Source organism: Ranitomeya imitator, chromosome 5 (assembly GCF_032444005.1).
Source record: "Ranitomeya imitator isolate aRanImi1 chromosome 5, aRanImi1.pri, whole genome shotgun sequence".
NCBI lineage: Eukaryota > Metazoa > Chordata > Amphibia > Anura > Dendrobatidae > Ranitomeya > Ranitomeya imitator.
The window spans coordinates 581833827-581847475 of NC_091286.1; the positions used below are offsets into that span (position 1 = coordinate 581833827).

General features: G+C 39.1%; 1 protein-coding gene across 1 annotated transcript in view; it reads right to left on the reverse strand.

The window, feature by feature from the left end:
• LOC138638518 (galactose-3-O-sulfotransferase 2-like) overlaps positions 1-13160 on the reverse strand; it is a 103951-nt gene extending 90791 nt beyond the window's left edge. Inside the window, exon 1 of the mRNA XM_069727888.1 lies at positions 12675-13160. Coding sequence (XP_069583989.1) covers positions 12675-12989 — 315 coding nt within the window. The 5' untranslated portion in view covers positions 12990-13160. The remainder of the gene's footprint in view (positions 1-12674) is intronic.
• Positions 13161-13649: the final 489 nt, after the last annotated feature.

Below are 13649 nucleotides of genomic sequence, written 5' to 3' on the forward strand. Positions count from 1 at the left end.
GTTTCCTGCAGCGGTGCTCCAGGTGCGCAGAACGTCAGTGGAGAAAATCTAATCTACCCGAAGATTTCATCCATTATAAGTTCATGCTAAAGACATACAATTCTGCCCTTCACCTCTCCAAACAAACCTACTTCAACACCCTCATCACCTCCCTGTCCAATAACCCTAAACGTCTCTTTGACACGTTCCAGTCCCTACTCAACCCAAGAGAGCAGGCCCCAACCACGGATCTCCGTGCTGACGATCTGGCCAATTACTTCAAAGAAAAAATTGACCACATTCGACAGGAAATCATCTCCCAATCTCTTCATACCATGCACTGTCCTCCCTCCCCCACTGCATCTAGTTCACTCTCTGACTTTGAAGCAGTTACAGAAGAAGAAGTAAGCAGGCTCCTTGCATCTTCTCGCCCGACCACTTGCACCAGTGACCCCATTCCGTCACATCTCCTCCAGTCCCTTTCCCCGGCTGTCACCTCTCACCTAACAAAAATATTCAACATTTCCCTCACTTCCGGTATTTTTCCCTCCTCATTTAAGCATGCCATCATACATCCATTACTTAAAAAACCATCCCTCGATCAAAACTGTGCCGCTAATTATAGACCTGTCTCTAATCTTCCCTTCATCTCTAAACTCCTCGAATGCCTGGTCCACTCCCGTCTTACCCGCTATCTCTCAGATAACTCTCTTCTCGACCCTCTTCAATCTGGCTTCCGCTCTTTACACTCTACTGAAACTGCCCTCACTAAAGTCTCTAATGACCTACTAACAGCTAAATCTAATGGTCACTACTCCATGCTAATTCTCTTGGATCTCTCTGCAGCATTCGACACTGTGGATCATCAGCTCCTCCTCACTATGCTCCGCTCCATCGGCCTCAAGGACACCGTTCTCTCCTGGTTCTCCTCCTATCTCTCTGACCGATCCTTCACTGTATGTTTTGCTGGTTCCTCCTCCTCTCACCTTCCCCTTACTGTTGGGGTTCCTCAAGGATCAGTCCTAGGCCCCCTACTCTTCTCGTTGTATACTGCCCCTATTGGACAAACAATCAGTAGATTTGGTTTCCAGTACATCTCTATGCTGACGACACCCAATTATACACTTCTGCTCCTGATATCACACCGACCTTTTTAGAAAACACCAGTGATTGTCTTACCGCTGTCTCTAACATCATGTCCTCCCTCTATCTGAAACTAAACCTGTCAAAAACTGAACTCCTCGTGTTCTCTCCCTCTACTAACCTACCTTTGCCTGAAATTGCCATCTCCGTGTGCGGTTCCACCATTACTCCAAAGCAACATGCCCGCTGCCTTGGGGTCATCCTTGATTCTGACCTTTCATTCACCCCCTACATCCGATCACTGGCTCGCTCTTCTTACCTGCATCTCAAAAACATTTCTAGACTTCGCCCTTTTCTTACTTTCGACTTTGCAAAAACTCTGACTGTTTCACTTATTCATTCTCGTCTGGACTATTGTAACTCTCTACTAATCGGCCTCCCTCTTGCAAAACTCTCCCCGCTCCAATCTGTCCTGAATGCTGCAGCCAGGATCATATTCCTCACCAACCGTTACACCGATGCCTCTACCCTGTGCCAGTCATTACACTGGCTACCCATCCACTCCAGAATCCAGTACAAAACTACTACCCTCATCCACAAAGCACTCCATGGCTCAGCACCACCCTACATCTCCTCCCTGGTATCAGTCTACCACCCTACCCATGCCCTCCGCTCCGCTAATGACCTCAGGTTAGCATCCTCAATAATCAGAACCTCCCACTCCCGTCTCCAAGACTTTACACGTGCTGCGCCGATTCTTTGGAATGCACTACCTAGGTTAATACGATTAATCCCCAATCCCCACAGTTTTAAGCGTGCCCTAAAAACTCATTTGTTCAGACTGGCCTACCGCCTCAATGCATTAACCTAACGATCCCTGTGTGGCCTATTTATAATAAAAAAAAAAAAAAAAAAAAAAAAAGGTTCCTCGCATCATGTTCTCATACACTTTATGCAGTATTAGCCCTCTGTGTCTGTACTGCTACATACTTAGGCAGTTAACTGGTTCATGCAGCTTTACATGAACACCTGAGCCTTACACTATAGCTGGTCCGAATAACTAAAGCAATTGTTACCATCCACCTCTCGTGTCTCCCCTTTTCCCCATAGTTTGTAAGCTTGCGAGCAGGGCCCTCACTCCTCCTGGTATCTGTTTTGAACTGTATTTCTGTTATGCTGTAATGTCTATTGTCTGTACAAGTCCCCTCTATAATTTGTAAAGCGCTGCGGAATATGTTGGCGCTATATAAATAAAAATTATTATTATTATATTATTATTGCACAGTGACGTACTATATGACCGAGCCACGTATGTCACAGGTTCAAAAAATAAAAAATAAACATACTCACCTAACGATCCGAGGGCCCCTTGTAGTTGAACATACTCACCATTCTCGTCGCTGCTCCTCAGCGTCCTGTCTCTCCGCTTCCTGGGATCCAACGGCGCTGTGCAGATGAGCACGCGGCTGCCGCCATCTTGCGTTCCCAGGATGCTTTGCGAAATTACCCATATGACTTAGTGGTCTCGCGAGACCGCTAGGTCTTATGGGTAATTTCGCAAAGCATCGGTGGGAAAGAAAGATGACGGCGGGTGCCAGCGGCTCAGCTGACAACGGAGGGTGAGTATAGCATTTTTTTTGTTTTTGTACTATTTTTAACATTACTTTCTTTTACTATTGATGCCGCATAGGCAGCATCAATAGTAAAAGGTTGGGGACACACAGGGTTAATAGCGGCGGTAACGGAATGAGTTTCCGCCGGCATTAACCCTGTGTTAGCGGTGACCGGAGGGGAGTATGGAGCGTGCGGGGAGCGGAACGCCGGGGACACAGTGCGGGGAGTGGAGCGCCGGGGACACAGTGCGGGGAGCGGGTGCCGGCCACTGATTGTGGGGAACGGAGCACCGGGGACAGTGAGTGCGGGGAGCGGGCACCGGCCACTGACTGCGGGGAGTATGGAGCGGCCATTTTCTTCCAGACTGTGCCCATCGCTGATTGGTCATGGCTGTTTTGCGGCGACCAATCAGCGACTTGGATTTCCATGATAGAGGCCAGGACCAATGAATATCCGTGACAGAAGGACAGACAGATAGACGGAAGTACCCCTTAGACAATTATGTATATAGATAGTGCTTGCTTTATTTGATAGCTGGTGTGTAAAAACTCGACATACACTCTTTGTAGTCTTCTAATTTTGTAAAACTGTGCTATAGCACCGTCTGGTGTTTGAGTTATTAAATTACAACGATTATAATTTTTTATATTTTTTTCGGATTTGTATTTCTAAAACTAGTACCCTATTACACTAGCATTCAGATAATAATGACCTGGCAGGGTCATTCTTGTATATTGTGTATTGCTGTATATTTAGGTGGATAATGGAGTTTTGTACAGCTGCTAGATAATTTAAATGTTGGATATTCTATAAAGGTACCTCTGTTTTCAGTACCTTAGTTCCTGATACTTTAAATATTTGTATATGAATTAATAAAAGCTGGTGTTTTTAAAACAAATTTTTTTTTTGTGTAGTCAGTTCAATTCATTTTTTGTACCCACACATGACGGGAAATGCAAAAAATAAGGTGGTATATCCAGTTCATGTTTGTCACATACAACAGCTCCTGGCCAGGGAAGGAAGTATTTCTTACTTATGATAAGTGAGTATGTGAACAAAACACCAGGGGCTTACAGCTGCTGAATTCTGAGGAAATACATTTCCCTAAGTGTGGTAGCATATTCTCTGCATGTTTTAAGACAAGAGTGAGTGTTTCTGTCACCCTCCAGCCCTCAGAGCTCATCATAAATCAATTCAGTGACATAGGAGCTCCAGCAACTGCGCCAGCTGGATCTATATGTCATCAACTAAATTTATGATGAGCTCACAGGATTGGTGGTGCAACACAAATACTAACTCCTGTGATAAAACAACCAGCGAAATGTTTCATGCCAGAAAACAGCAGCTGCGATCCCCTGTTTCATCTGCATACTCACTTATCATAACTGACTTATGCTTTTTTCCCTGGCAAGAAGCTGTGGTGTATGACAACCATGAACTGGAGCAGCTCTGCATGGTTGGACACAACTATTACACAGTACATAGCAGCGGACGCATTGATAAGATTTTCAACACAGGTATATTTTATTTTAAAACATTTAAATTTGGGATTTATTATTATTCCAAGATCTATTGATTAAATGTATTTTGTTTGTGGGAAAACCCCTTTATTGATCAAGCCTCAGAATGAGCAAGGCTCAGGCTGAGTCCTCTGCTTTCATTTCAGGAATGGAGAACAATTAATTTCTTCTACCTCCAAATTTGAGGTTTAAATTGTGACAGCAGTTTTAGCAGTAGATATAAGCCAAACTGCACAACACTGTGTTATAATATGAAATAAAATTTTAAGTTATGAAGAATGTTCATAAATAAAACAACTTGCGCAACATAATGTTACACACATGTGTTATAGCCATCAAAGCCATTTATCTGTTATCTAAATGGCATCTGGGAAAAAAGCATGCAATTCCTCTTTCCAAGACGGCATAAGAGAATACAAGCTGATAACACATGGTCTACGAGAATATCAAATTATACAGCCCAGAGAGTAAATTTTCACTTAAAGAGAACCAGTCATGTAAAATAACACTATTAACCTGCAGAAATGGAGATGATCTGCAAGTTAAAGCATTCTTTTTAAATATTTTTATTGAAATTTTGCATAAGAAATGGTAGGGGATAAAGGGAAGGGAAGATGGGGAAGGGGTTAACATTGGAGAAAGAAAAAAAAAAAAGGGTGAGGGAAAAGGGAATCAATATAATTAGAGAACCAAATATCAATCTCGAATAGACAAGAAAAAAAAAAGACATTAAATATGATCTTTTGAATAGAATATACTACAATTTTTCTTATGCAATGCATTGGAAAGAGATATAAAGTAACAATCTTTATCCACTTTGCATGACTACAAGAGATTTACTCTTTACAAAACTTGTCATTCCAAATCTTCCATTTTTTCAGATATTTTCTAATACCATTGGTGTTGGCAGCAAATCTCCATTCTAATGCACTATGCTGATAGATTTTATCCAGAATATCTGTAAAGCTGGGTGAATCTGATTTTTTCCACCAGAGTGCTATTGTACTTTTGACTACTAGAAATATATGTATTAGGATGTATTTGACCTGAGGATCAATTCCTTCCATGTCCAGAGAAAGGAGAGCCCTCTGGGGAGTAATCACAAAATTTTTAACAAATAAATTAATATGAAACGAAACTTTTGACCATAGAGGTTTTATTTTCGGGCAGCCCCAAAAAAGATGAAAAAGATTTCCTTGATATCCGCACTTCCTCCAGCACAAAGGAGAGTGATCCTGATATATATGCGCAAGTCTAATTGGTGTGTAGTACCAACGTGTGATCACCTTGAAGTAGGACTCCTGTAGAGCCATTTAAATGGTAGACATGTATGTATCCTTAATGGCCTTGTCCCATTGCTCAACTTGTAAAGAAATGTTGAGGTCCGATTCCCATTTTTTCATGTATATATTTTTAAAACAAGAGGTATCTCTATTGAAGTGACTGTAGAGGTTATTTAGACTCCATATATGTTTGTTCTTTACACTACACAGTAATGAAGAAAGAATTTCTAAATTTAATGGTTGGCTAGTCAGTAATTTCTGTATATGCTCTTTTAGGGTTAAAAAGAATATAAATTCAGATGAGGGTAAGTTAAATTTAGTCTTAATTTCGCTAAAGGTGAGAAAATTCCTCCCATTATAGATATGTCCAACTTTTTTAATGCCTGATTTGGCCCAAATTTCTGAAAGTGGAAGATCATATATCAATGCCAATAGATGAAGAGGAAATTTCATAATTTGTTCTGATTTGTCAAAAATTTTTCTTGGAGGTTTAAGAAGAGTTTTCCAGGCCTGTATTATAGCCTTGAAAATGGGATGAGATGATTCCTTTTTTGGTTTGTGAAATAAGAAACTGAAAAAAGTATCCTGTGCTAAATTAAGATTATTAATGTCACTTTCGATTTGGAACCATGCTGGGTATAGTTTTTTATCAAACCACTGATGGCTTTGCTTTACCAGGGAAGCCAGATAATAAGCATGGACATTTGGGAGGCCAGCCCCGCCATTACGTTTGTGTTTGCACAATAAATCTGAAGACAACTTGGCCCGCTTACCACCCCATATGAATGAGTTTATCATAGTTTGAAGTTTATGAATAAATTGGTAGGGGAAGGTCACTGGGAGAGTTCTAAAAAGATAAAGTATCTTGGGTAGAATGATTGTTTTGATAGTCATTGTTCTCCCGAATAAAGAAAGTTCCGATTGAGCAAATTGAGAGATGTCAAGAGAAATTGTTTTAAAAATCTTATCAGCGTTAGTTTTTATTACATTTTGTAGTCTGTTTGTTAAGATTATTCCTAAATACACTACTTTGTCGCCCTCCCCAGCTAGATTTATCTGATCCCTCAATTCTGCAACATGTGATTCATTCATATTAAAAGTTAAATATTTAGATTTATGTGGATTTATCTTAAAATATGATATCTTGGAGAATGTGTCTAACTTTGAAGAGAGAGCTTCAATCGAGGCTGCTGGATTAAGTAGTGTAAGAAAAATATCATCTGCATACATGCTAATTTTAAATTGACGGGATTGGATATCAATTCCAAGAATATCTATATTGGATCTGATTCTCTCCGCCAAAGGTTCCATTGCAAGGACAAACAGCAGGGGTGACAAAGGACACCCCTGACGTGTGCCATTGGAAATGATGAACGGATCTGACATGAAATTATTGGAGTAGATCCTGGCACTAGGTCCCGAATACAGAGCAAAGATAGTGGACATAAATCCCGAATCAAACCCAAACTTTTCAAGTGTCGCTCTCAAATAAGACCAGTTTATCCTGTCAAAAGCCTTTTCAGCATCTAAGGTTAGAAAGGCTGCTTTTGAATTTGAATTTTGGATAATGTTCATTAAATTGATCACCCTCCTGGTCCCATCTGATGCTTGGTGTCCATCAAAGAATCCCATCTGGTCATCTACCAGCAAACGTGGGAGAATATTTTTTAATCGATCCGCCAAAATCTTGGAATACATTTTTGTATCACTATTTATTAGTGAGATTGGACGGTAGTCTTGCATCCTCTCAGGATCCCCCCCAGTTTTGGGAATCATAACGATAACTGCTTCTTGCATCTCTTTAGGAAAGGAACCCTGAGAGGAGGCAAGAGCAAAAATAGAAGCCATGTGCGGGGCTAGAATTTTTGAAAAAGATTTAAAATATTCATTGGAAAATCCATCTGGGCCCGGTGTTTTTTGACTTTTTGATTTATTAATAGTATCGATTATTTCTTTTTCTGTGAAGGGACTATTAATAGATATTAAGTCAGATGGAGTTATTTTGGGGAGGTTAATACTAGATAGGAATGCATTAATGGAGTCTGGGTCGATACTGGGTATGCATGGGTCATCTTTCAAATTGTATAATTGACGAAAAAAGTCTGCGAAAGAGCTAGCAATGTCTTTGGGATGAATCATAACTTCACCTGACGAGGAAATAATTTTGTTAATTCTTCTGTTGATACATTCTTTTTTAATCTTTACCATCATATATTTGGTAGGCTTGTTTAATGATGTATACCCTTTGAATTTTGAGGCCTTTATAACATAGTCATATTCTTGGAAAATCTTGGATTTCAATTTTCGCCTCAACTCCAAGATTTCCGCCTGTATATTTGAAGATGGTATTTGCAGATTGTTTTGCTGTAATTCTTTTGTATTGATTTGGATCTGTAGATTAGCAATTTTTTCCCTGTTTTTCTTTTTATATCTTGCAGCTAATTGTATGAGACTTCCCCTGAGGACTGCCTTGTGGGCGTTCCACAGTGTAAATGCATTTATATCTTCAGACACATTCTCTTTGAAGTAATTATTTAGTATTGTCTCTATTTCCTGCTTATAATCTGGGATTTTAAACAATGTAGGATTACATTTCCATAGGTAGTTATTTCCGAGTGGGGGTCCTAGAAGAAAATCTGCTAACACTGGGGCATGATCTGAAATAGTTTTTTTTAAATTTTGAAAACTCTTACATTTGGAGAGGGTAAAAACATTTGTCAAAATTAAATCTATACGGGAAGATGTTTTATGCACATCAGAATAGTGAGAATACTCACGGGAAGAAGTATTAAGACATCTGAATATGTCGTAGAGTTCATTTTGGATCAACCACTTTTTTAAAACTGGCGCCTTGTAACGGACTAGAGAGGATGAATCCATAATGCTATCAGGCACAATGTTAAAGTCTCCTATCCATATGATATCTCCTAATTTAATTTTATTCACTTTTTTATGTAGATTATTTAAAAACGAAATGTGATTTGTGTTTGGAGCATATACATTCACCACTGTACAAGGTTTGTTGTTTAAATAACAAGTAAGGATATGGAACCTGCCCAAATGGTCTGTTACTTCATCAACAAGTTGGAATGGAACATCGCTACTTATTAAAGTGACGACACCCCTTTTTTTAGACGAGTGTAGCGATTTAAAGATATGTGGAAATTTTTTGTGCTGAAAAGTTGGATGATTGTCTTTTGCTAATTTCACCTCCTGCAGACATACAATTGGCACGAGAACGAATAATCTCTTTCCAAATGGTAAATCTTTTATTAGGGCTGTTGATGCCTCTAACATTATAAGAACGGATTTTCATTATTAATTATGAATGAAACAAAACTGAGCGATAAAGATAAATACAACAAAACTGGTGGTTGGCCTATCTAAAACTAGCCAAAATACACAAGAACTAACTTAGGGGTTCTCCTGGAGGACTTCAAATTTATTGAGTCTCACCTAAGTGTGGGGTATACAAGACTTGTGGCTGAGGCCCACAAAGACACCTCAGAGTTAGAGGTCTAATGAAAGAATGACATTATGAAAATAATAATACCCATATTTTCTAATGTTTATCTTTAAAGGCAGGTTCTTCCATGAGGAATTTAATAAATCTCAAGCCTTCTTGAGGGGTATCGATCGGATAATTTTTGCTGTTGTACCACACTAAGATTTTTGTTGGGAAGCCCCATCTATAGGGCACTTTGAAGTCTCTAAGTTTAGCTGTTATGTCTTTAAAGGATCTACGCGCATCCATCGTCGCTTTGGAGAAGTCTGAGAACAATTTTATGTTCCTATACGGGTCAGGGAAGGAACCTTTTTCCCTGTTGCCTTTCAAAATCTTTTCTTTTGTATTGAAGAAATGTACTCTAAGGATAGTATCCCTGGGCTTGTCTTGTGGTATCCCCTTAGGACGTGGCAGGCGATGGATACGGTCAATGTTCAGTTGTAAGTCAGAGAGATTAGGGACCAGTTGTTTGAATAGATTTTTAGTGTAGTTTGAGAGATCACTTTGCTGGACGGATTCAGGAATGCCTCTTATCTTTAAGTTATTTCTTCGACTACGATCTTCGAGGTCTGTTAACTCATTTTTGAGGGTAAGGATCTCAGCTTGAAGATTAGAATTCTGTTTGGAAAGGTAAATGGTGTCTTTTTCAACAAGAGTTAATCTTTTTTCATTCTTCTCGAATCTTTGAATGAAATTGTTGCAAGTTTCCTGCAAGGTTTTGCTCTGTAATTCAAATCCTATCCTCATAGATTCATTAAATGACCTAAAAAGGCTAGCCAAGAAACCTTCAGTGGCAGGCTTGTTAGAACTAAGAAATTCATCCAGGTTAATTAAAGGAGGTGGGATCTCTGCTATTGGTGGCACCTCTATGTGATCTGTTTTAACTCTTTGTCTGTCTGGGCTATTGTTCGGTGAATAGTCATCAGACTGATTGTCCAAATCTTCAGTGGAAGGGTCATTTTTACTCCGATGGTCACTAGGACCTTTTCTTTTAAATGATCTGGAAGTATCCATTTCATTAGGTAGAATGTAAGCCCGCAAGGGCAGGGTCCTCGCCCCTCTGTATCAGTCCGTCATTGTTAGTTTGTTTACTGTATGTGATATTTGTAACTTGTATGTAACCCCTTCTCATGTACAGCACCATGGAATCAATGGTGCTATATAAATAAATAATAATAATAATAATAATAATTAGGTGAGATGGTATTTAGAATTGGAAGTTTGGACACTCCATTGGGGTCTCCTTTACGGGATGACATGCTTATTGGCAATTTGGATGTTGAATTTTTTCGTATAGTCCCTTCCTTTGTAGCTTTACTGTATGTTAGGAATGAGGATTGTTTAATAAATGTAGAACTTGGTTCCCCTGACTTAACAGGGGACCTTGACCTAGTAGGACTAGGTGAGTTAAAGAAATCTTCATAAGATTTAGAGTGAGCCCTTTGTAGAGATTGTCTACTTGTTTGGGATTTATTTTTTGTTTTCCCTGTTCCTGTCTGCATTTTGGTCGGTCTCATTTATTGACACTTGGATAGATATAATAGTATGATACAATTAATTATAGTATATAGCCCTTGGAACTCAATATACAGGTAATTGCATGTAAATATTGCTATATGATACAATATATTGATAAAAGAATAGCTGTCAGTCAAACAAAGTTGGTAACCTGAAACACAAGATACTACACACAAAGGTTCAGCATGCGAAGCTTACAAGTTAAAGTAGGCAGATAATTACCTCATAGGCCTCTCAAGTTTTGTAAAGAGTAAATAGGGTAATGTACCTTTTAGATCTAGAATCTTTGATGTGGCAGCGTAATGAGATTTATGTCCAGCCAAGAAAGAGGTTAAAGATTAAATAAACAGCCTGTGTAACATACAATGGGAGGAAAATTCTTGATTCCTTGATCAGGATGAAGAAAAGAATACAATGATTCCTATTCCTCAAATTTGCCCAAACAAACTGAGAGTAACAGAGCTGAGCCTATGGATGACAGTAGGATTAGAAGATAAGGGGAGTAAAGTCTCTGACCAGATTGTTATATATTAAAAGAACAAGGCTCTGAGCTGCAGTTAATTAATATTATGTATCATAGGACACTTATAAGTCCCCTAATTAAATATATATGGGGCTTAGATGTCACTAACCAAAATGAAATAGGAACTATAAGGTATAAACTTATAAGGCACTATTTATGAGATGGTCTATATACAACCCCTAAATCCTCTCCCTTTGCATTCTAGGTACAAGTAACCTTTAAAGTTCTCTGAAAGCCGTCAATTCCTTATGGGACTGAATCCCAAGACACCACCCAGGCAACCAGAGTCGCCTTTGTTTCAAAATGTCTTCACCTTGAGATTCTTATCTGGTTGATAGGGAAACAGGATCCTACAATGTTGGGTGCTTTTTAAAAAAAAAAAAAAAAAAAAACTATCCTCCTCCTTTCTGGTGTTCCAAAATTGCAGTCTCCTTCGGTGTTCTGTCTTCAGACAATTCAGCCCCTTTGATCTTAGATAAGCAATGTATCTGTATTGATGGTCGGCGTGGAAGCAGGTACCTGAAGCGCTCCTGGATCTATAATCTTGCTGAAGCAGGAGCTTGCCGCAGTAAGTCAAATGGAGCTGCCGGAACTACTTTCTACCTCAGGTGAGAATGCTGTTAAGCTGTGCAGTATTCCAGCCGGGTTTTACTGGTAAATCTCGGTTGTGCCACCTCTAATCTTTCAGATATATGTGTCAAAATGACAGGATGATAAATCTAAGTTGTCCACTGAGTGAAAACTAGGTGCACTGGTCATCAATTTAATTATATCCTACAGTCAAAAAATATATGAAGAGGGTATCCCTCCGCCTTTACACCATAGGGAAGAATGCTGTTTCAGTGCACAAGAGACCCAAATAAAAAGAAATCTCAGCAATATGGGCACCCAAATGACCAGGGTTAACTGTCCAATTGGCTCTTAGGTGGAAAATGCAAGCACTGACCTTAAAGTTGAATTCTGGTGTGAGAAGAAAAAAAAAAAATAGGTAAAGGTATCCCTCCGCTTTTCAAATGTTGTCTCCGGTTTTATCTCCTACATTCTATGAAGTAAAAATTCTTGATTGAAAGCATTTTTTTGACAGTAAAATGTTCCAATTCTGTTGTAGAGGGATAATAACTCAATAAAAATTATAAATAAATGCCTCTTGTGGATTTTTTTCGTCGCTTTTTGGGTTCTTTAGTGGGAGCTCAGAGCTCTTACCTCCTACATCGCCAGAGCTCAGGCCACGCCCCCCCCCAGGTTAAAGCATTCTAACACTGGGCGGTGCTGGTATTGAGAGCCCCGCTGCCAGGAGGAAATTCACTTTTTTCCCCCAGCAGCATCAACTTCCAGTCATAGAGGCGGAGCTGGAACAGTTTCAGTCACCGCTCTGTGCATAGTGACAGAGGCTTTAACCGTGCCCCAAGCACTGACTGACAACAGGATCAGCATTAAAGAAATGTTATCAAAATTGCAGACACCAGTAAAGTAAGTGATACACTGGTGGTATCACAACTCAGATGGGGCATCAAGAAGCTGGTGATAAAATCCCTTTAATGAAATTTCCTCTGTTAGTCAACCATCAACCAAAGCCAAAAGTTTAATTATTACCTGAAGTCTACTCATTTCTATTCCTTTAAATTACAATTGAATCATTCATTACTCACCTCCGTAAACTTGAAGCGCATGTGATGACACATAATATTAAAAATCTGTTTTGTTTTCTCAGAGAATCCATTCACATATGAGGCTTTGAAAAAACTGGGATAGTAGAAATGAAAGCTAGAAGGGAAGGCAAAGGTTAAGTTGTGAAATTCTCCATAGCGGAACAGAATATTCATAATTGAGCTGCTGGCCGTCTTGTGAGTTTTTAGGAAGAAGATGTTGTTCTTGGGTTGACAAGATTTTTTGTCTTGTTCACTTCTGGCATCAGATTTCTCTGTTAAGACTGTTTTGCTTCTCATTCTTGATTTTAAAGCCATTAACACTTCCTTCCACCTCGGCCCTTTTAATCTCTCAGACAATTGATCTTTTTGCAAATAACTCAAAAGTTCAGATGCAATATCTTGTTCTCTGACGTAGTTGTTATCACTTCTTTCGAGTCCATAAGTAACTCCATCTCCATTATTGAAAGGTAATAGATTTGAGATGAAAGGAATCTCATGTATAGTATACCTGCATGAGAATAAAATAACTTTTGAGGCTAATTATTAAAACAGTAATAGTTATATAAGTGGCAGGAATATGTCAGAATAATTTACACATTGAATACAATTACAATGCATGGTAACGCAAACCCCCAAAAAACATCCCCAATAAATCACACATGACCACCAGATTGTTTTGGAATAAAATGGCCGTGGCGTTTATTTTGAGTTACTTTTATTTTAAAATTATTTCACTCCATTACAGAAGAATAATCCATTTAAACTTAATAACTGAATTAAATCATACCAACAGTACCAAATCCACCCGGAAAACCGGGTGATTTTCCCACAAATAAACGACACGACAAACTAAGAACAACAATAAAGTAAGGGAGGGAGGGAGGGATCTTCAATCTTTGTCTGGTGACTGATAAGGTACCGTTCAAACAGCTGCTTTTATATCATAAATTCTTCCCGCACTTTTTGTTAACCACC